Source organism: Papilio polytes, unplaced genomic scaffold (assembly GCF_000836215.1).
Source record: "Papilio polytes unplaced genomic scaffold, Ppol_1.0 DF822178.1, whole genome shotgun sequence".
Classification (NCBI taxonomy): Eukaryota; Metazoa; Arthropoda; class Insecta; order Lepidoptera; family Papilionidae; genus Papilio; species Papilio polytes.
In genome coordinates, this window is record NW_013527026.1 from 4,814,518 (window position 1) to 4,839,725 (window position 25,208).

At 32.9% G+C, this 25,208-nt stretch overlaps 1 protein-coding gene across 2 annotated transcripts; it reads left to right on the forward strand.

Annotated features, from left to right (window-relative positions):
• Window positions 1-8,119: 8,119 nt before the first annotated feature.
• On the forward strand, window positions 8,120-24,363 carry LOC106106633. 2 transcript variants are annotated; one of them, XM_013287245.1, is made up of 14 exons: window positions 8,120-8,288; window positions 8,737-9,767; window positions 11,203-11,345; window positions 11,442-15,271; window positions 15,854-15,984; window positions 16,390-16,471; window positions 17,046-17,194; window positions 17,959-18,054; window positions 18,928-19,126; window positions 20,106-20,254; window positions 21,176-21,332; window positions 21,644-21,719; window positions 22,462-22,572; window positions 23,698-24,363. In XM_013287245.1, the coding sequence occupies exons 2-14, from the start codon at window positions 8,924-8,926 to the stop codon at window positions 24,019-24,021; spliced, it is 6,291 nt and encodes a 2,096-aa protein (XP_013142699.1). In that variant the 5' UTR covers window positions 8,120-8,288; window positions 8,737-8,923; the 3' UTR covers window positions 24,022-24,363. The 2 variants fall into 2 exon arrangements, with proteins under 2 accessions (XP_013142699.1, XP_013142700.1); XM_013287246.1 differs by lacking the exon at window positions 8,120-8,288 and adding an exon at window positions 8,319-8,437.
• Window positions 24,364-25,208: the final 845 nt, after the last annotated feature.

Here is a 25,208-nt window from a genome sequence, read left to right on the forward strand (position 1 = left end):
TTTTACTAGCTGTTCCCGTGCGACTTCGTCCGCATAACATTATAAAAATTTTTTTACATTGTTTACATATGTCAAATTATCAATTGCAAATGTCAAAATGATATGACATTATAACAAACCATGGCAACCTTGCTTCCTTGATGTTGGCAGCAACTTATGGTCTCTTTCCCACATTACTGTTTTTATCCAAAATATTAACCCCTTAAGTTTAATGGCTTGGAAATATATAGCCTAAAGCGTGACGTAAGTGTAAGGCTTTTTATTAAAAAAAGAGTTATTCAAAAATATGCTGTAATTGCTGACATCGTAGGCAACAAAGAAGTGTGCGTTTACGCTTTATTATAATAGTATAGATTTCCTGCGGACGGAGTCGCGTGCTAAAGCTCCAATAACCGAAAAGATTAATTTAACTAACTCGCTACTTATTCCTAAAGCCTAATTTAGTACAGAAAGGAATGTATCAGTAAAAAGGTTAGGTATTTGCTTACAAATTGCCTCAACTCAAGTTAACCTGCTTTCCCTAGAATTCTTGCTTGATTAAAAGGAATTTTAGGCAAGTATTTACAGACTGTTTGCTTTTATTTTCGGCGGTGAGTTATTTTCATAGAAAAAAATATGTTATCTTTATTCACTACTCGCGACTACGTCCACGTAAAATTTAAAAAAACATAGCCTATGTTCCACAAACTGATAACGTAGCTTTTTAATGGTGAAAGAATTTTTCAAATCGGCCCAGTAGTTTTTGAGTTATTTAAATACATACAAAAATACAAATCTTTCCTCTTTATAATATTAGTATTTCAATAGTATTCCAGTGCCTGGATTGATAGTTAAATGATTTTAACAATGTATGCTATTATAATAAAAAGTAAACGCACACTTCTTTGTTGCCTAAGATGTCAGTAATTACAGCATATTTTTGATTAATTCTTTCTTTAATAAAAAGCCCTACACACGCGTCATGCTTTAGGTAATATATTTTCACGCCATTAATCTTAGGGGGTAAATATTTTGGAGACCATAAGTTGCTGCCAACATCAAGGAAGCAAGATTGCCAAGGTTTGTCAAGTCATGTCATTTTGACATTTGCTATTGATAATTTGACAAATGTAAACAATAAAATATAATTTTCAGAATTTCATGCGGATGAAGCCGCACGGAAACAGCTTGTATTAAATATAGCCTTTGTTACTCACCCCTTTAAACTCTCCCTGGTGTTAACTCATACAAATTGTTTTATTTAACAAGAATAAGTAATAGTATTTTAGTTCGCTAGGGAAATAAGACTTTGTCACGAATATGGAATAACTTTATTACTTACATAACTCAAGTTCATATAAAAGGAAACACCTTCAAACACTTGAATGTATGAATAATAAATCATAACAGTTTCGTATAAAATTTATAAAAGGAAGTCTACATTTCTATACTATTATAATAAAGCGTAAACTCGCACCTCTTTGTTGCCTAAGATGTCAGCAATTGCAGCATATTTTTGAATAGTTCTTTTTTTAACAAAAAGCCCTACACTTACGTCATGCTTTAGGCTATATATTTTCACGCCATTAAACTTAGGGGGTAAATATTTTGGATAAAAAATCCTAATGAGGGAAAGAGACCATAAGTTGCTGCCAACATCAAGAAACGAAGATTGCCATTTGTCATTTGCGCATTTGAATTTTGACATTTCATGCGGATGTAGCCGCAATGGAACAGCTAGTATATTATAAAGACGAATGATTTATATTTTTAGATTTCTGTATTATATTGTAATAATTCAAAAACTACTGGGCCGATTTCAAATACTTTCATCGTTGAAAAGCTACGTTATCAATAAATAACATAGAGTACATTTTTTATTGTTTCTTAATTTCGCGCGGACAAAATCGCGAGCAAAAGCTAGTTTCACATACTTTAATAGCACTAAAATATTTATGATAGATAAACAACAATAAAAACTGTTTATTAAATCGATTTTACATGTCCAGGTTAAGGATTCCGATAGCTTAGATCCCATCTGTGCCCTCGTAGATTGTCAGGTGTCTTTCACCAGAGCTTTGGGCATAAAGGCTGCAAGCGCCCCTTTATGCTTTTCGTTCAGTTTGTATTGCAGTTTAAGGGCGACGTAGAACTCGCCCAGGACGCAGTAATGCTTGAAAACAAAACAAACAAACATCACCAGCTCACTATATGTCCCCACCGAGGGGCTCGGAGCCTACCCTAAATTAGGGTGATTAGGCCATAGTCAACCACGCTGGCCAAGTGCGGGTTGGTCGACTTCACACATATCTTTGAATTTCTTCGCCGATATGTGCAGGTTGCATCACGATGTTTTCCTTCATCGTAAGAACGTCGGGTAATTTATGTACATATGAAAATTCGACAATCACATTGGTACACGGCGGGATTCGAACCCAAGACCTGTAGATTACAAGTGAAGTGCTTAAACCACTGAGCCACCGACGCCCTCAGCTGAGCCACCCGATGCTTAAAAGTCTCTAAGTATTAAGAGAAATCATCTTGATGTTTTCGATATAATTCGCTGTATTTATGCGTTAGATATAAACAAAACAACATCGGAATAGGAATTGCCTTTACAAGTAAACAAAACAATAACGTTTCAGCCGAAACTTGGCCTCAATTTATTATCAATACGTTCTCATAGTGTTTATTCTGACTTGTAGTTATCTGTTTTATTATCTTTATCCAAAATATTAAAAAAACAGTAGTCTATGTGTTCTTCGACTGTGCTCTACATCTACGCCTTTCATCGAGATCCGTTCAGCCGTTTAGGTAGTAAACTCAAACATCCATCCATCTAAACTTTCCCATTTAAAATATTCGTAACATCAGCTTTAGTGAGACTTTATTCGCGTGGAATTGAAAAAAACTGAAAGTAACCTTTTACCGAGATCCTTACGTCCACACTAAAGATACCTTCTAAGATCCATCTATCTAAATTTTTTTTTTAATAAGAGAAGGGGGCAAACAAGCGGCGGGAACACAAAGGTGGTCAACGACGCCCATGGACATCCGCAACACCAGAGGAACTACAGATGCGTTGTATTTATATTAGTAAGAACGTTTTACAAATCAATGAAAATTTCACTGAATGCAACACGAGAATGTAGGACTCTTTGTCACGTTCCTGAGCCAAGAGAGCGAGAGCACAGAACAATAGAGAGGCAAGATCGTCCTTACCATGAAGTCGGTAAATCGACAGACATTTTTTTTAATGAAAATGTTTATGGAAATTAGAAAAACGAGAAAACCAGTACATTATAAAGAAAGCAATATTTTTTTAACAGATTATCAATACTATTTTAGTATCTCTTCGACCCTAAGATATACAATATTTACGATCGACATTACCCTTCCCTACGCCAGTGTACGGACAAGTTTTACGTCCCTCTGTAAAATATCACGACCTCTACTCTGAAACAATTTCACACATCATAATTTTGCGATATGATAACATTTTGAGGTTAGTAGACATTGTTAAACGAAGATCGTTTTTGGATCTTTTTATGTGGTTGATTTTTTATAACTGGACTTATGTAAAATCAAAAAATATTAAAAAAAAATGAAAAACTATAGGCCATAAACATTAATCCCTTTTATGTAAGAAATATTCGTAGTAACTATATTAAAAAAAAAAACGAAATTCTCAGTATTTTCTTTTAATTAATTAAATTTTCTTCCGTATTGACATTATGACAAGCGTACAATTCCTAAGGGAAATTAATTTTCTAACACAATTGCTTTATATTGAACAATATAATCCGATTTGTTTTAATACCCTTGTTATGAATTTCTTATTAAAATTATATTACTCTATGGTATGTGGTTTTATATAAAAATACTTTGGAAAAAGATTAAAAATCTTTTCAGTTCAGTTTTAACCTTACCTAACTCGAATAACGTAAAATAATTAAAACGATTATTATCAACAAAGTGTATGGAATCTTGGGCAAGGGCATATCACTGCTTTCATCGATATTTTTGTTTTTTTTTTCTTTTTAAGGCTACGGAAAAAAATTGCGTAGTTATAGTTTTTTGTTTTAATCTGCGAAGTATCAAGAACGAACTTTATTTTTTTATTCGAATTAAAGGTTGATGCGTCACTAAACGTCATTTTCGACCAGTGTTTATTTACAAATTCAGATTTTTTTCTCGTGAATTTTTTGACAAACAAAAGAAGCAGTTATAAAAGCCAGATACTGGGCAATTAGTAAAACATAAACCAGAACAATTTATCCTCGTCTCTTTTAATTCTGTAATTGTTAGTAAATAATTTTATTTTATTTATTTACTTTAATCGCAGTTGAAAAAATGTGAATTCCATCCTTACAATACAATGAGTAACGTGACCGTGACTGCCCTTACCAATTATTTAATGTAAGGAAGCCATCTATTGACTATATTAGAAAACACAAAAACATTCATTGTCACTTCACCATAATGGGAATGCCACTAAGGGGCTCGGAGCCTAACCTTAGTTAGGGATGACTACGTCATGATCAACCACGCTGCATTGCGGGTTTACTTCACACATATCTTTAATTTTTTTCGCCGATGCGATGCGGGGACCGAAACCGGACTTATGATTATGGTCAAGGGCTAAAATGTGGAAACCACGTAAAAGTAACACAAAAATAGTTGTTACAAATAACTGCCAACTGCACCTAATTAGAGGCGCGCGGGTAAAACCTAAAGCCGCTTAATATTTTTGGCGTTCATTAGTAGACTTTACAAGTGTAAAAGTAAGTACTTTGCAGTTTTTAGTCTCATACAAAATCTAGTCAGCGAGACTGTTTAATAAAGTCCTAAAAGAATTTAACCTAAACTTGTTTGATATTAACATTTTTAATAAAGAGACATCAGTAAACTCGGCTCGCACGTTTCTCAGCAATAAATCTGTCGGAGGTTATGAAGTGCAGAGAACATAAAAGTGCGCTGTATGTCGCTGTACTAAATCTTCTTCAAACAGATAATAGACTGTGATAAAAGTGTTACATTTTTGTTTTGATGTAACATAACCTAAAAATATTTCTTTGACAGATGGGAAGTTAGGAACACACGAAGGTACAAATAAATATGCGCTTTGTTCACATGTTTGAAGGAACCAAAAATAAATTTTTATCGCATATATTTAGTTTATTTCCTCTAGCTAAGCTTCTGTAAGTAAATATTTATCTTATTATTCTTCCTTTATTTCTCTATACATATTAGTAATCAGAAATTATCTGAATAATATCTAACATAACCTATAAGCTTCATCTGTCATTGTAGGAAATATTAAAGTTCAGTGTGACCCTATTATCTCCGTAATAGAGTGCTCAAGTTCGCCACCCATAAAACTGACCGCAGTTATTAAAATCTACTCTTTATTAAATTTATTTTAGGATATTTTTACTAATAAATACTACATTTCGAGTGTTTATTAATTTATTTTTTTAATCTATTTAAGATATAGATTAAAAATTTTATGAGTAACTATGTATTAAATTGTAAAATGTTAGCCAAACCACGAACATGGAGACCGTAAAACTTTTATATTATGAGTTTAAAAGAGATTGTTCGTTAAAATAATAAAAACTAAATTAAAATATAAGCTTATATTTTACACGTAAATTGCTAGCAATTACGAAGCGATCACGCTGTGATAGACAATTAATAGCTCCGGACAAATAACTAGTTTAGCTAGCGCTTCGCCACACCACTAGCATACTTCATAATGAACACTAGCTTTTGCTCGCGACTTTGTCGGAGTGAAATTAAGACATAAACTGTGTTACTCAAAATTATTTCAATACATACAAAAATACAAATCTTTCCCCTTTATAACATTAGTATAGATTAAAAAATAGTAAAAAAAAAACCTTTCTAACGGTGCGACTTTTTAAAATTGGCCCAGTAGTTTTTGAGTTATTTCAATACATACAAGAATACAAATCTTTGCTCTTTATTATATTAGATACATAGTATAGAAGTATAGATTTACACCTCACGACTTTGCAACGTCATTATATTTAAATACGCATATGTAAGGAAAACATTCTGTTTAATATACGTTCCTGTTGATTAAAGGTAGGCAACGCATCTGCAAATGAGGACGCTTGTAAAGCAGTCGCTATTTTGCCGAACTCCGGAGGCTTTAGCTCGATTGTCACCTTATACTATAAAAAAATATATACCTTCCGACTGGTTTCAATTAATATAACTATACTATTTTAGTTTTCATATCTTACGGACGAAAATAAAAAAGTACCCTATAGCATTGGCTTTTGTAGACGAAAGTTTAAAAAAAATGTTTTTTCATATCAGCAACGCCTATACTAAGCTCACCAAATTTTTTTTCAATATGACTTAGACGCACCAAATCAAAATTTGAAATAGTTAAAGTTCATAACAGCGCCATCTAGACTTGGTAGTGAGCACTACCTACAAAACTATCTTGTTATTGCATTATGTATAAGGAACATGCATATTTAAATAAAAACTACCAAAATTTATCTTATTCATGTATTACTAAATAATAACACAACACCGAAATATGCTAAACACAAATATTGAATAATTAAAAGAATAAATCATTTTTAACATATTCTAAAGTAAATAATAAGGTATTTATTTGTTAAATAAATTAATTATTCTTAGCAATGATTTACATTACTTGATGTTTACGTAGAATAATTTTACTTATCCACTTAATGATAATTTAATATTACCCTTTAAGGGCCTGTCCCACCGCGGGCTGATAGCAGATCAGATAGGTTAAAAATGCCATTACTGTCATAAGGTAACAAAATCCGATATTTCCATTACATATTTTACACATCGGATTTTTATCAATTTACAATTTGGTGGAACAGGCCCTAAATGTCACTATTATAATGTTAATAAATTTACTAATAAACATGTACCATCCCATATATAAAGGTCCAGAACAAAACATATGTAAATAAAGCACCGAAAAATCCGTTTGTCAGTAAACTCTGTCTTGATACATAATATTTACTCCATTCGGAACCAGCTTTGATCATAAACATCATCCATAAAATGATTACCGCAAATACATAAAATGCAAATCCATACAATCCTGTAAGACCAAGAACACCTGAAAAACAAGAGCATTATTATAATAAAACATCTAAAACTACAGCATTAGAGTAGCACTGGATAGTAAAGCCAAATTCAGGCCACTTAGAAAGTCGCTTTCAAAACAAAATATAGTAGTATAGTAGTAGTCAATTTATCGTGACAAAGACTCTGGATGAAGTTTTATCACCTCAATGTTGTGCTTTGGATCTATATGTTAAATATACGGATGTTTTGGTATGATCAGTCTAGTGTGTTTCTTGTCTATTCTACAGTTTTACTCCAAGACAGATATCTGATTTGGGTTTACTACCCAAAAACTCATCTCTAAAGTATAAAATAATCGTTTTTAGTGAATTTTATGAAAAATATTATATGCTTGTCATATTTAAGTTACAATTGAAGTATAAAACAAAGTTTTTACCAGCAGTGGAACCCGATAACGCAGCCATAGATGTTCTACAATACTCGACGACTGCTGCATTATTTCTGAGTGCCGCATCGCTATATACTATCGGCCCTGGTTTATTGTCCTTTGATTTAACAATCCCCGACATTTTTATTACTAAATTGTTTAATTTGTAAACTAAAAGCAATGTTCCTTTGCTCGCTTTATCGACAACTGACAGCTGTCAGGGACAGTGACAATCACAGATAAAATTGGTGATCACCACTTTTAAAATATTAGAACAGATAAACTATATTTGGAATCTACTCTTCCAAGGTTGTTTATTTTATTGTAAAGGTAGTTAAACCGTGTTTAATGTCTCCTTTTCTAAAAGTCATAATCTTGTTACTGCATAAACTCAAAATTTAGTCTAAAAATAACACAAACGGGCGTTTTTATATGACATACAATAGTAAACATCGCGCTATAACCTCTAGTGCATAATTTAGAAGCCCATAGAGCCGATGAACTACCAATACATCTCGTTTAAATGCCATTGTATATACATTTTTCATATACTGTTCTTTTTGCATAAGTAACTCACACATTCATACAAGATTTGAGTTTGACACACTCACACATTGATAACATTCTGTGGTAATTTTTCGCGGCATCAAGCGTCGGTGAACTTATTTTGTATTCAATTATATTAATCAAGTTTAATATTCTACTATTTTATGTGTTAACATTAATGCTTAGAAAAAAAGCCGCCAAAAATAAGTTAAACAGGATAGTTTGTGTAAGTTTTTCGTCATTTTCTTGATTATAAAAATATCATGGCGCGTGGATGACACTTACAGAGGGTTCCTATTCGGAACAAAATAGGACTTTGCTCAAAACATAATTTAACGTTGGAGATTTTGTGAAATGTTTGGGATCCTGTGTGTAGTAAGCATTTTGAAATTGCAACTTTTAAGTTTATACGCGTTGAAACAAATTTGTTAAAATAAAAATTAAGTTTCCGATTCGAGACTTGGTGCTAAATTACTTTTGCCCACCCGTTTGGTTCGTGTGCAACCATTATGTTCGGAGGACATTGTAATACCACAACGTCATGGTAACTAACGTATCTAAAATGAATTGGCATAAAAACTCTCTAAAGTTTATTAAAACGGTTCATTTTTTGTGAATAATTCAATAACCTAGCTGACACTGAGTATAACTTCATTTCGTTTCTTTTGTTTCAGCCGAAGGTTGTAGAAAATTTCTACATTACTCTATTTAATTCGCCTACTTTGGTTTTATTTTTACTATTCTCATGTTGACATTTATTTGCAATTGAAAATTTACATCGAAATTTTTATCGACGATTTTGTTGAATGAAATTACGTCAGTGTCCTAATTTAAATTCTAAATGACTTGTAACCGCCGACAATGGACGAATCAGAGGATAATTTGAGTGCTGAGGATATAAAATATGTTGACAGTACAAGTTTTGTTAAAAACAAATCTAAAAAGAAGTCACTTGTTGAGAGAGAATTGGAAACAAGTTTGACAGCCAGAGTGACTTCTCCTATAACAAATTGGGAGAGTAGTACCAGCCGCTATGGGAGAGCTCGTAGGCTTAAATCGGAGATAGACTCCAGTGATTCAGAGAGATCAGTTACAAAAAGTATAAAATCACCGAAGATTGACAGATCACCAGTTCAAATACAATCACCTGTATATAAAATGCATGCATCAAATTCACCAATAAGTATGGAAAGTTTAAAGCAAACAGAAAATAAACTTGAAACACAAATTGAGAATATTTACAATGAAAATATATCATTAAGTCGTTTTGGTACAGATGAGAAAAAAATTCTATCACCCGCTAAAAAGTTTCCTAAAGTATACATAAGACAGGATTTGATTCAAAGTAAGGAGAAGGATAAAGAGGAGACAATAACATTAATAAAAACACTTTTTTCCCCTGTTAAAATAAATAAACCATCAACACATATAGGTGTTTTAGAAAGGTCTTCAGAGAAATATAGCTTAGGTACAAAACACCTTGATACATCATCTGTGGTAAAAACATTAGATTTTGATGCCAAGAAAAAGAAAAAAGAAATCATAGATAATAAAATGACTTTATCAAAGAGTGAGATATTTGACATGGAGGCTAAATGTGAATATCAAGTGGGAGATTTGGCATGGGCTAGAATGGGCACATATCCATTCTGGCCTTGCATTATCACTAGAGATCCTGGCAGTGGGACATTTGTAAAGAAAAAATGTAAGTAATTAACTCACAATTATTAGCTCACTATACATCATCACTGAGCTGCTCGGAATCTTACCTAAGATAATGGTGACTAGGCCATAGTCAGCCTCTCAAGCCCACTGCGGGTTGATTTCACACATATCTTTGAATTTCTTCACAGCTACATGCAGGTTGCATCACTATGCTTTCGTCAAATGCCATTTTGATTAACTATTATTTGTATTTTTTTTTTAATTTCACATATATATACAATATAAGTTCGGAAAATTTCAACTTTAACACCAGACTATACAATTGCAAGGTACAACTTAGTATATTGCCAAATACTCATGAAATTCTATAAAGCCAATATCTTGTGTAATTGATTTTTACTTTTTTTACAAGCTGCTTGTGAGTCAGGACATCCATATGATTGTAAGTTATAATAACTAATATAAATGCGAAAGTTTAGATGAATGGATGTTTGTTAGTTTGTAGCCTAAACAGCTCAACAAATCTTGATAAAATTTTGTAAAGGTGTGCCAGCTCGTTTCTTACGATCTACTAGCAGCACTATGGGATTGATATGTCTTTCCCAAGACAAAAATCCCCCTTTACCTAACTAAGATTTAAAAAAAAAAGTGTAGAGGACCATCTGGAAGGGAACATAGGCTACTCACACTACTCTGAGCGAACAAAGTTGCGGACAAAAGTTACTTTACAATAAATGAAATTGTCAGCCTCTGCCTGTTTTGTCATGTCCATTGAATCCAACTATAATTCCATTAGTTTCTTTTGGCCACAGTTTATAAAACATTGCTTATATATTTGGCTGTGGAATCTAAAAATAAACCTATTTACAATGACTTCATATAATTTTATGTACTGTAAATTTTATGTAAACATTTGATAATGTGGAATGTTTGAAAAATGTAGGTAACATTAAATTAAACCTTATCTTATATTTATAGTAATATCTCAACTAAAACATGGTCTCTAAATTATGCAATAATTTTATGATTGCTGTTGCTCGCGACTTCGCCTGCGTGAAATTAAAAAAACAATAAAAAAGATAGCCTATGTTACTCACAGATATATTACCTTTCTAACAGTGAAAGGGTTTTTTAAATCTGCCCTATCGTTTTTACGTGAATTGAATACAAAAATACAAATCATTCTTCTTACTGATTACAACTTGTTTATATAGATTTCGAATACTAAATGTATTTTGTTATCAAATCATTTATATCTTGTCTGAGAGGTTCGTAGTCTACCCTATGTTAGGGGTGCTAGGCTATAGTCAATCATTGCATTGAGTGTTGACTTCACATATCTTTAAAATTCATTGCAGATATGTACAGATTTAAAATAAAAAGTAACACTGCAATGATTAAATGAGGGTTGTGCTTTACCTAATTGATAATGTAAATTTAAAACTAAAATAAAAAAAAAACATTTTTTTTCGCAGTATTGGGACGATCTGAACGTGATATCTTGCATGTCACATTCCTGGGTGACAATGGTCGACGTGGATGGATAATGCACAACATGCTACGGAAGTTTTTAGGACAACTAGAGTTTGAAACTGCTAGAGAAAACTTTACATCAGAGGTAAGAATGATTTATTAATTCTAATAGTGTAATTTGTTTCATGAAATAAATAATATATATGAACTATTCATTTGTTAATTGATTTAAAATTTGCAGGAAAAGAAACGGGATCCAAGGTTGTATGCAGCCTTCTTTATATCAGAGAAGAAACAATCTCAATGGGCAATATCAGTTGAAGAAGGGGAAACTTTACTACGTGAACCAAAAAGGCTAAGAATAGATTTATTACGTGATATGCTAGGAAATGTCAAGTCTAAAACAGCAAAAATAGAAAAAAGGATAACAAGAACTAACAGTGATGTTTCATTAAGTGAGAGCTTATATGATACTTTATTTTCTGAAGATGATACAAAAACGAATGATAATGAACGTTCTAAAAGCAAAACAAGAAATAAATCTTTAGATGTATCAGAAGTTGTGACAGCTTGTTTAGATAATATGGCTGCAAAAACTGGTATAACTAAAATACAAAAACAATCACATATGGATAGATGGTTACAAAAAGCTAAATCAAAAACGCCAGAGAAATCTTATCATAAATCGCAAAGTAAAACAGACAAAGATAGCAAATCTAATAGCAAACAAAAAACCAATGAACACTGTCCAAGAAGATCTCTCAGTCTTAGAAGATCTTTAAAAGAATCTCATGATATAATTGAAGTTAAATTATTATCACATCAAAATGAACATGATTATAGTAAAAAGATTTGTGAAGAATTTACTAACCCTGTTAATGATAAAGGAAACAATATAAAAAAAGAAGCAAATGAACACCAAGGAATCGCATTAAATGAATCCCAAAATGTAACATTATCAGAAAATATTACTGATTCAATAAAAAATCAAGACGATTTTGAGGATAATTTAGTAAAAAATCAATTAATTCAATCGGAAAACGATTCGATTCCAACTAGACTAAATGACTTTGAATTAACGCAAATAGATTTAAATGGTGAAGTACAAGATAAAAAAATAAATAAGGAAACATTGCCAGAATGCATAGATAAAGTTTTTTTTAATGGATGTGAAGATGTCACATGTGTTTTAGAAAATAAAGAATCTGTAGATATAGAAAATAATGATAATAAAATAATAGAATCGGAGTCTAATTTTGAAGACGAACGTATTGTTAGTGTATCTAATATAGAAAATATACAAAGTAACGGAAGTATAGAAATTGATGAATTTGAGAAAAATCATGTTGAAATAAAGAAAATAGACAGTGATAAGTCAAAGAGTGTATTTAATAAAAATCTATGTGATTCCAATGAAAGAGATTCAAAAGTTATGCATTTAACAAAAAATCGTGAACATTTTGAAGATTTAACGAAATCACATAATGATTTATCAAACGAAAAAATAAGTGAATTCGTTAATACAGAAATGGATGGAGAAAATTTAAATAAGCCAGAGAAATGTAAAAATCTAGACCACTTTCAGGCAGAGAATGATAGATCTATAAATATGCCAGATAAGAATTTATGTAATATCAATGACATAGAAATGAATGAAGAAATTATAGCTGTGCCAGATAATAGTGAAAATCATGATTTAATTCAGACAGAGATTGAGAAATCAAAAAGTGTAGTAGACGAGAATTTATACGAATCAAATGACATAGAAATGTTAGAGAATTGTGAAAATCAAGATTTTAATACAATCAGTACTTGTACAACTGTTTGCGAATCAATAGAATTGACCAAAACAAAGAGATTAAGAGATTTTAAGAATAAACAGACATCAGAATCACAAGAAAGTGAGGAATTTAGTGAAAGCAAATCTTTAAAAGATGAACAAACAGAAAATCAAGTTTCACTAGAGAATATTGATAAATTCAATAATGTTAATGTGAAATCAATTAAACGTAATGATAGTGATGTCCCAAATTCTTTTTCAAGTGGCTACTCTAGTTCGATTCCTGACGAAAATGACGATGAAAATGTACATATTTATGTTAAGGAAATTTCTTCAAATGTAAATGAAAATGGTGAAAACGATTCTACCTTGACTGAAGAAAAAATGTCAAACTGTAAAATGACAAATTTACCTGAAGTTGTAAGAGAGATTGACGTTTTAAATGAAGTAAATAATATAACTGAAAGTAAAGAAGTTGGTGAACTACACAATGTTTGTGAAGATACAGAACTTAATGTGAATGACAATTCAGATCAAAAACATACTAAAGAAGAAAATAATGCCATAGAAGTTTTTAGTAAAGAAACAAGCAATTCGGAAAATCGGTCATCCAAAAGTTCTAATTCAGACGTAGTATCAATAAATTCTGAAAATGCAGAAGACTCAAGTTCAAATACTCCTTATTCTGAGTTGGATAAAGATACGAAAACAGAAGAGAACGAACCAAATATAGAAGAATCACAAAAAAACAATTGGAAAGTAAAAAAGGTTATTGACAGTAATAAAACATTAAGAATGACATTAGACAGGACTGAAAAGAAAACGACTAAATCATCCAAAAATGAACTAGATGATCCTGAATTTTTGAAATACTTAGAATTTAGACAGGACGCATTAATAGATGAACATCCTGAACTAACACAAGACGAAATAACACAATATTTGTACAAAACTTGGCAATATGAGGAAAATTCTAAATCCGAAAGTAAAAAAACAGACGAAATGGAACAAGCAAATTTAGTTAAAGGCCTTCAAAAAGATAAATCACAGCCAAAGAAAGTGAAAAAGAAAGTCAAAGTAGATAAGGAAACGAATGACGAGGATTTTGTACCTAAATCTAAATCAAAACGAAGAATTGCAAGACCATATTATAACGAAGATTATAATGATGATTCAGATTTAGACATGGAAGATGAAATACAATTATTTGAGATTTTCAAATCTAAGGGAAACAGAGATTTTAAAGACAAAAACCTTGAAAATACAACTTCACTTGATCCAAACGGAAGTATAGAAGAATCTCGTGACGACGCAAACTTTTTAAACGACGATGACTTTGATCAAGTCGAAGAGTATTTCAAACAACTTACTGAACCAAAGCCTAATATATTTAAAGGTCTTTTAAGAGAAAAAGTTTGTGAAATTTGCGAGAAATCTGGAAATCTAGTTAAATGTAAGGGATGTCATTGTATGTTCCATGTTGCATGTACTAAGAAAGAAGCCGAAGTTATTGATAAACAGCTACCTACTAGAGGTAGAAAGAAGAAGAAGAGAAACAGAGGTAGAAAGCAGAAAGGTTTAGATGATTCTAACGGCTTAGACGGAGATAGTCAGAGTGATGAGAAGTCCCACGAATTGAATTCCGAAGAAAGTTTATCAATAGAAGATCTAGAATCTCATATAATCGTAGACGCAAATAACTTCGAAACGCAATTAAGTGATAAAATGAAAGAAATGTTCAACACACAAAACGAATATTACTCAGATTCAAGTGAAAACGAACTCGATTGGAGCGACATAGAAGTAGGGAAGTGTAAAATAATCGATATCAAATTGCCTACTAAAAATCGGAATTCAGATATCGATTATTCGGATTTCAAATGCAATAATTGCTTACAATACGACAAACCTATTTGTTTCGTGTGTAGGGCTGACACTTCACCGAAAGAGGGTGTTAAATTTAGACAGAGGTGTCAATTGGCGCATTGTAATAGACACTATCATTTGGAGTGTTTGGAACATTGGCCGCAAACACAGTATCATTCTGGGGAAGTGCTTAGAAATAATAAAAATATTAAAGGGTTTTTCGAGCCTGTTGTTTGTCCCCGACATGTGTGTCATACGTGTGTGAGTGATGACCCTAGAGGTTGTAAAACAAGATTCAGTGGCGATAAACTAGCGCGTTGTGTAAGATGTCCAGCGACATACCATTCCTTCACGAAATGTCTTCCAGCTGGTACTCAAATATTGTCAGCGTCACATATTATCTGTCCACGACATTATGAGAACAGGTGAGTTATAAAACTGTACTTACTTTTGCCCGCGACTCTGTCCGCGTGGAATAAATAAAACAAAAGTGAGTAGCCTATGTGTTCTTCCAGACTATCCTCTACATTCATACCAAATTTCATCGAAATCCATTTGACTGTTTAAGCTACAAACTGACAAACAACCATCCATCCATCTAAACTTTCGCATTTATAATATTAGTATGATTAAGTTAGTTGAATGTCATTACAATGTTGCCATAAAGAAGGCTTTTTCTTTTAAAACTCCTAATATGTTACAAAAACATCGATTGTTCGTAACTATTTTACGATTCTCATATATAAAGTCCATATCGATTCATACACCTTAATCAATGTTTATAAGAAGGTTAGACTATAAGAGTGCGCGTACCTTTGACCAAACTATAGAACAACTGTTTAGTCGCGCTGATTTTTATGAACTCATATAGAGGTACGCACACTACTCGATTTTTAGTTGTGCAACTAAACAGTTTAAGCAGCACAACTATCGACACACATAACAGTTGTGCGATAGTTTATTCAAATGTATGCCCCCGTTTTAATGCTAAAATTGATATATTTTAGGCCGGGTAAAGTACCATGTCATGTGAATACCGGTTGGTGTTTCATCTGTGCGTTGGGAGGTTCCCTGATCTGCTGCGAGTACTGTCCTACATCCTTTCATGCTGAGTGCCTTAATATCAAACCACCTGAAGGTGAGAAACACAATTATATTAAACACTAGCTTGTGCCCGCGACTTTAATTATTAAAACTTGATTCTTTCACACTATTGGTTAGTAGTTTTCGTTCCTTTCTCGCAGAGCATTTTTTCCCATTTAGTCAATTCCTAAGTTTAATAGCTTAAAATATAGCCTATAGGTGTCATAGGTGTAGTGGTTTTTATTAAAAAAAGAATTAATAAACTAGCTTTCGCCCGCGACTCCGTCCGCTTGGAATTAAAAAAAAGCTAAGCAGCCTATGTGTTCTAGATCATACTCTACATCCATGCCAAATTTCATCGAGATACGTTCAGCCGTTTAGGCTACAAACTAACAAACATCCATCTAAACTTTCGCATTTATAATATTAGTAAGATAATAGGTATATGTATATTTTCCAGGTGGCTACATGTGTGAGGACTGTGAGACAGGTTGTTTACCCTTGTATGGAGAAATGGTGTGGGTCAAACTGGGACATTATAGGTAAGTTATATATTTTTTCTTCTGTACATCTCATTAAGGACTCTCTCTCTCTCTTTCTCTCTCTCTTATCTGACCTTCACACATATCTTTGAATTTCTTCTGTGATATGTGCAAATATGTTTTCCTTCAAACTAAGAAAATCGGGTAAAGGTTCATATGGAATTTTAAAATAAAAAATCATATTAGTACAGCGGGATTCGAACCCAAGATCTGTATTACAAGTCAAGTATTTAAATCTCTGATCTAACATTCTAATCTATTTTTTCATTATTATTTTTTCCATATTCTTAATGCTCTTTAAATTTTAAATTTGGTGCCGGAATGCCTAAGTAAACTCCACTTTCCTTCCCACCCTTTTTCTTATAAGAAAAGGATGAGAAGGGAACGTGGATTTGTGGTGGAGGAGACGCATAGGAAAGGGAAATTACTTTATGTCCGTCTCCTTCGTTGATTAAGAGTAGGCAATGCATCCGCTATTGCGAATGTCTATGGGCAGCGGTCGCTTCGCCATTTCGGCGAATTCAGTTGACAGCTCCTACTTTATGAGGTAAAAAAAAATGTTAATTGTATACAGATGGTGGCCAGGAATAATACTGCACCCTTCAGAGATTCCCCCCAACATCCTAGCGGTGAAACATTCCCCCGGGGAGTTTGTGGTTCGCTTCTTTGGCCAGTATGACCACTACTGGGTCAACAGGGGACGAGTTTTCCCCTTCCAAGAAGGTAAATCTTATTTTATTATTTCAAATTAACCAGAATATCATATTATAAATGTGAAAGTTTAGATGGATGGATGTTTGTTAGAGTTTGTAGCCTAAACGGCTGAACGGATTTCGATGAAATTTGGTATAGATGTAGAGGATAGCCTGTAAGAACACTTAGGCTACCCACTTTTTTTTTAATTCCACGCAAACGGAGTTGCGTGCGAAAGCTAGTGTCTAATAAATGGCAAACTTCAATTTTAAATAGTCTGTTATGTATAATTTTAGATAATCTATACTAATAAAGAGGAAATGTTTGTATTTCTGTGTGGGAAATAACTCAATAACTACTTCTCCGATTTCCAAAATTCTTTTACCATTAAAAAGATATGTTATCAGCGAGTAACATGTTTTATATTATAAAGCGCCTATAGCCTAATGGTTTGGGGTACGGACTACCGATCTTGCGGTCGAGGGTTCGAACCCTCATTCGACTTTTGTGAACCATATCCTAGCACAAGCCTAGACCTTAGTTGGAATAGTTAAAGGAAATATTAGTAAATTAACAAAATCTACTAATTTCATTTATAAAAAAATTCACGCGGACGAAGTCGCGGGCAACAGCTAGTACTTAATATTCTAATATCGGAAGATGATTTATCACTACGCATCTCTCTGTAATTCTGAAATAACACATAGACTACTTTTGCTTATTTAATTCCGTGAACAAAGTCGCGAAAAACAGTAGTTTTCAGTAAATAAAGTGATTTTTTTCTCTATTTTCAGGTGACACGGGAAAAGTATCAAATCAGAAGTCCAAAATTGACGCGGCTTTCAATATGGCGATGGAGCACGCGCAGAGAGCCTGCGAAATATTGAAAAGTGAGTATTTAAAAAAAAATAGTAGTAAAAATAAGTCATGTCATTGTGACATTTGCAGTTGACAATTTGACACATGTAAACAATAAGATAATTTTATGCTGAGGAAATCGCACGGGAACAGCTAGTATATAACTCAAAAATTATTGGGCCAATTTTAAAAATTCCTCCACCGTTCGAAAGGTAATTTATCTCTGTGTAACATAGGGGCCGTCCATAAATTACGTCATCGATTTTTTCAGACTTTAGACCTCCCCCCTCTACAATCCTATCGTCATTTCTTAATGACCCCCCCCCTCTCCCAAAATTGACGTCATAAACAGTTTGACGAAATTAAAACATTGCAGATTTGAGAAAAATATGATTAAAATACTTGATTATAGAATCACCTTTATTATTTTTACTTGTATATTATGAGTTATTTTAGTATTGTACGCGCCTTAGCCGCCTCTCACATTTGCAGTCTCACTTACTAGGTGTGCTGGAAGAAATTTCTTTTTAGAAATAATCTTTGTACGTGAACAATAAACTATAAATAAATAACAATGACGTCAATTTCGAAACACTCCCCTTCTATCTATCATTTACCGTCATCCGCAGACCAACCCCCCCTAATTTAGAATGACGTCATATATGGACGGCCCCATAGGGTGAATTTTTTTAACGAAGTAAGGGCCCGAGCCCAGGCTCCTGAGGGAGCCCTCGAGCCTAGTTACTCATAAACGAGGTTTAGGCTAAGCGCCATCTGCGCTCGGCCACCTCAAGCCCGGTGAATCTGTAAATGCCTCTTCAAGGCAAACAGTGACACACTATTTAAAAAAAAGGGTGAATTTTTTAAATTTTTCCCTACTAGTTTTTTTTATATTAATTATGTAGATGTGTCCCCGAGCGAGGAGGAGCCGCCGGAGTTCGTGTCGTCCCTGCTGCCGCCGCACTACGTGAAGCTGCGCGTCAACAAGCCGTGCGGCGCGCTCTCCGCCAGGAAGCCGGAGCTGCAGGAGAGCTCCCTCACGCAGTGCGAGTGTAACCCCGACGTGGAGGACCCCTGCGGACCCTATTCACAGTGCCTTAATAGGTCAGACCTTGTACACACTGAAATAATCTAAATCTATACTAAAAAGTAAACACACACTACTTTGTCAGCAATCACACCATATCTTTGAATACTAATATAATAAAGCGTAAACACACACTACTTTGTGACGTAAGATGTCAGCAATCACACCCATATCTTTGAATGATTATTTAATAAAAAGCCCTACACATATTTCACGCTTTAGGCTATATATTTTCACGCTATTTAATTTAGGGGTAAATAAATTGGACAAAAACCCTAATATGGGAAAGGGACTATGAGCTATAAGCCAACAACAAGGAAGTAAGATTATCATGGTTTGTCATCATGTTATGTCATTTTGACATTTAAAATTGATAATTTGATAAATGTAAACAATAAAACGAAAATTTCATAATTTCATGCGGATGAAGCCGCACAGGAACAGCTAGTACAAAAATAACTCTATCATCCATCATCTCAGTCATCACTCCCTTGATCATGTCACCTTTCACGCAATATCCATCTCTTTCTACGTCTACTCGTGTACCTCCCGCTTTAACATCTTCGCCGCTATGAAGTGAAGTGGAAGCAATTCCACGTACAATCTAATGTGTGGTGCCGGAGGCCTAGTTCTAGTCCCTTTCCCTTCCCATCCTTTTTCTTATAAGAAATATATAGTATAAAGATAGGAGGGAAAGTGGATTTGACGGTAGAGGATTCACTTAGGAAGAGGAAATAACCTCTTTATGTGCGTCTCCTCCTCCGTCGTATAAGGGTAGGCAACGCATCTGCAATTGCGGATGTCTATGGGCAGCGGTCGCTTCGCCACTTTGGCGGATTCAGGTGGCCACTCGTCCGTTTGCCACATTATAATATATAAATATTGCATTGTTCCAGGATGTTATTAACAGACAACGGTGGTAATTTCGCCTTTTTGGCGAATTCAAGTAGCCATTCGTTTGCCATATTATAGTATAAAAATATTGTATTGTTCCAGGATGTTATTAACAGAATGCGGTCCGTCGTGTCGTGCGGGAGAGCGCTGCAACAACCGCGCCTTTGAGAAACGTTTGTACCCCAAATTAGTGCCTTACAGGACACCCCAGAGGGGGTGGGGCTTGAAGACATTAGAGGATATTAAAGCAGGTAAATATTATACATTGAACATATAAAAACAGTATAACTAACAAATTTTATAACAACTAACCTATGATCAATACCTCAGAGCTAATTTTAGTTCCTTTGCCTACTCACCCTTTTCTTATAAATATAGGATGGTAAGGGAAAGTAGATTTGATGAAGGTGAAGACACTTGGAAGGGAAAATATAGTCTTTCTGTGCATCCCACCTGTAGATTTAAGGTTGGCATCTACTTTTTTAGATGTCTAAAAGTCGAATTAGCTGTTTTTTCGCTATTCCGGCGAATTCAGATACCCATTTGCTTTGCAATCATGATATAAAAATAGACAAGGTAAAGGATAGGAAACATCTACAATATATCTATGGCATATCTATGGGTTGCTTCGCTATTTTGGCGAATTCAAATATCTGCTTGCTTGTTTCACACCTTATCATATAAAAACTAATCAAACAAAAATCAATAGATTTGTTTTATTTACTTATGAAAATCTTGTAACATTGTCATTTGGGAGTAAGTATTAACTCCACCGGGTCAAATAATATTGTCGCACCATAATATACTGTTCATGCATGCATGCGACTTCATACGCATAAAGTTATAAAAAAAATCATTTTATTGTTCACATTTGTCAAATTATCAATAGCAAATGTCAAAATTACTTGACATTACAAACCTTAGCAATCTTGTTTCCTTGATGTTGGTAGCAACTTATGGTCTCTTTCCCACATTAGGGTTACTATCCAAAATATTTACCCCTAAGTTTAACGGCGTGAAAATATATTGCCTAAAGCGTGACGCAAGTGTAGGGCTTTTTATTAAAAAAAGAATTATTCAAAATTATGCTGTAATTGCTGACATCTTAGGCAACAAAGAAGTGTGTGTTTACGCTTTATTATAATAGTATAAATAAATATATAATTTTGCAGGTCAATTCGTAATAGAATACGTAGGAGAATTGATAGACGAAGAAGAGTTTAAGAGAAGAATGCAGAGAAAATATGAGATACGAGACGAGAATTATTATTTCCTAACTCTGGATAAAGAGAGAATGATAGATGCTGGACCTAAAGGGAATTTGGCGAGGTTTGTATAAAAATGGAAAAAACATAAATAATTTTATCTTACTAATATAATTGCTAAGATACTTTACTTACTAACTTGCTTACTTGCTTTACTTACTAGCTTACTTGCTTACTAATATAATAGTGTTTTGATGGATGGATGTTTGTTAGAGTTTGTAGCCTAAACGACTGAACGGATCTCGGTGTAATTTGGCATAGACGTAGAGGATACTCTGGAAGAACACATAGACTACATTTGTGTTTTTTTTAATTCCACGCGGACGGAGTCGCGCGCGAAAGCCAGTTACAAATATTTTTTTCTATATATTGCAGGTTCATGAACCACTGTTGCGAGCCGAACTGCGAGAACGTCAGAGTGGGGCTGTTCGCCATCGCAGACATACCCGCAGTATGTATATAGTTACTTGTTGCGTGCGACTTCGCCCGCGTCGAATTATTCAAAAATATAGCCTATGTTAATGGTAATGTGGCTTTCAAATGGTGATTTTTGAAAAATGGTCAAGTTTTTTTTTGAGCCTTTTCATTACAAACAAACAACCAAAGCTTTTCTCTTCATAATAATAATATGTTAATCTATACTAATATAATAAAGCGTAAACACACATTTTTGAATAATTCTTTTTTTAATAAAAAGCCCTACATTTACGACACGTTTAAGGCTATATATATCCACGCTATTAAACTTAGGAGCTACATAAATTGAAAAAATAAACATGTGGGAAAGGGACCATAAACTACGAGCTGCCAACATCAAGGCAGCAAGGTCGCCATGGTAACGGTAATTGTTAGCTAAAAGAAGCCTTGTTATTTGTGTATTTGAATGTTAATATTAGTTTTAAAATAAAGATTTTATAATATAAGGAAAGCCGCCCAGGAACAGCTGGTACAAAATACAGTAGAACCTCGATAACTTAAAAACCTCTATAACTTAAAAAAATAACATGTTCCCTTCCCGTCAGAGCCCAAAACCTCTATAACATAGACTCTTAATAACTTAAAACCTCTAACTTAAAAATATTTTGTGTTTCCCTTGGACTTTAACTTGTCGAGGTTATATGTGTCTAGTGATGATTCAAAGTTTATTACGTTTTTTTTTATATGTAGTCAAAATAATTCTTTTTAATTTACAGAACAGTGAAGTGACGTTCAATTATAACTTACAATGCGCGGGAATTGAGAAGAAACAATGTCTCTGTGGTGCTAAGAGATGTTCAGGATATATCGGAGCTAAACCTAAACAGGTAGAGTATTTAAACATGTATGAAAACAACTCGCAAATTAAAAAAAGATAATAAAAAATGTAACCTATGTTACTTACTAAAAACGTAGCTTTTTAATGGTGAAATAATTTTTTAAATTGACCCAGTAGTTTTTGAGTTACCAATACATTTAAAAATACAAATCTTTCCTCTATAATATTAGTATGGATGTAAAATCTCTCATACTTAATATTTGTACAAATATATGAAGATATTGAACTAAGGAATCTGTCGTTTTAACAATATATTACTATTGTTAGGAATAAAATTAGTACCGTGCTATAGAATTGGCGCAACTCTAGATTATCGGCATAAACGGCACGTCCCTAGCTGACAGCTGTCAATGTCACTACAAGTATGGATAGATTTGGCGCGCATCCTAAGTCTTGATGAGAAGTATTGCTCTGAGTTAAAAGCGACAGTATCAAATATTTTTGAATAATTCTTTTTTTAATAAAAAGCCCTACACTTGCGTCACGCTTTAGGCTATATATTTTAACGCCATTAAACTTAGGGGGTAAATATTTTAGATAAAACCCCTAATGTGGGAAAGAGACCATAAGTTGCTGCCAACATCAAGGAACCAATGTTGTCATCATGTCATGTCATTTTGACATTTGCTATTGATAATTTGACAAATGTATAAAATAAAATAAAATTTTCATAATTTCATGCGGATGAAGTCGCACGGGAACAGCTAGTTTAGTATATTTTTAAACTAGGTTTTGTCCGTTATTGAATAAAAAATTTAGTAATAATTATTTCTTATGTCACTAAGTGATAATACACCCTTCTAATGTTTTTAAAATTAAAATTTGTTAATGGTTGGGGTAGTATGTAAAAATGCTTGGATAATAAAATAAATATAATAAGGGTGAAAAATAAAATATCACCAGCAAAGAAACTTTATTATATGTGGTGTTTCCAAGTTAAAAAAATATCTAAATATATTAATATTATAAATAAACCTTTTTTATTTTTTTATGTATTGAAATAACTCAAAAACTACTGGGTCGATTTCAAAATTTTCACCATTAATTAATAAATTTATTACCGTGAGAAATCGTAAATAACTGCTATATTAAAAAAATATCCCATCATTTTCAGAGCGAGCAGCCTAAAAAGAAAAAAGACGGAACGAAACGGACATATAAAAAGAGGAAAGCAATAGAATATTTACCAACAGTTCGACCGAAGCCTGTCAAAAGACAGACATCTCGCTCTAACCCAAAGGAACTGACAGAGATAGAGAAAGATTTACTTATAATAAAGCTGGCTACAAACGGAATGTCAAGTGACTCCGATTGCAGTAGAATGAGTGTGGATAGTGCGAAAGAGATGAAAGCTATGAAACGAAAGAGAGATAAGATATCTAGTGAAGAACTTTATAATGGAATTACTACGAATAAGAGATTTAAAGAAGATGATTGAATTAAGTATGGGTTAAAATTATCGGATTCCAAAGAAAATGTGAAATTATGGTAAATTTGAACCATCAGTTAGAATTTGTGGTCAAAATATGGGTTACATCGAAATATTTTACCATATTCAAGTGTGAAACGATTTTTGGTACAAAAGTGAATACGGCATCGCAACGGCCGTATACTGAAACGAATTAACTACAAATTCTATTAACATTTTCACGTCTGTCAGATTGTAAAGCATTACAAAGCGAAGTGTTAAAAATCGCTATCAAAATTCGACCGTTACTAGAATTAAATTGACTAGTTTTGTTTAAATTACTATAGCTTGAAATTATCTGATTCCTGTGGGGAAGAGTCAAATAAAATTTTGACAGTTTACATATGCTGCTGTCAATTTTGAATTGTCAACTTTTTTGTAGATTGTCATGTTTGCTACTAACTTTTGCTCGCAACATTGTCCGCTCAAAATTATAAATCGAATATTAAATATTCTATTCCCTCAGTAATATTATCTTTTTATTTGTGAAAGATTTTTTAAAATCGGTCCAGTATTTTTTGAGTTAATTTTTTTTATTGAATATCATAATTAAATCATAAAGTCAGTTTAATTTAATTATTCAAGTGAATTGTAAACCATTCGTTTTTATGTTTAAAAGGGAATTCCGAAAGAATTAAGGAAAATCTTGCATTCTGGTAACCCTAAAACTTAGCTGTCAATGTCAAAAAACTGAATCAAGATCATAATAGTGATGTGACTTGTTAATAAATATCGATATTTTATAAGAGAAGGGGCAAAAAAATACGGGAATATGAAAAAACCCATAGGATTTAAAATGCAACATTTACCATTTTATTGGACTATATAAGAAATAAGGTCGAGTGCATTATTGTTTGTAATTTAATATTTTTAAGATGTTTAGTTTTTAGTTTTATGTTATATAAATGTAAATTGAAATGAATTTCTTTCGCAATTAAAACCAATGTGTATCCGTTTTATGAAGTTTTATTTCTTTCTTTTTTTATTTTAAGCAAACTGTAGATTAGAAGTTCCTTATTTCTAAAGTAGATGGCGTTGTTTAAATATTTTTATCGCAAGTACTGGTAATACTAAATTTAGTATTAGTAGCAGAAATATCTAAAAGATAGGTAACATAATAATCCTAAAATTAAGAAAATTAAATTAATTGACCACTT

Bases quoted from the DNA above. Each gene is read 5' to 3' on its own strand.
- LOC106106633 (XM_013287245.1), top strand. From the start codon at position 8,924: ATGGACGAATCAGAGGATAATTTGAGTGCTGAGGATATAAAATATGTT. The intron at 16,472-17,045 runs GTAAGTTATATA...AATTGTATACAG, and splicing joins GTCAAACTGGGACATTATAG to ATGGTGGCCAGGAATAATAC. The intron at 21,333-21,643 runs GTTTGTATAAAA...TATATATTGCAG, and splicing joins CCTAAAGGGAATTTGGCGAG to GTTCATGAACCACTGTTGCG.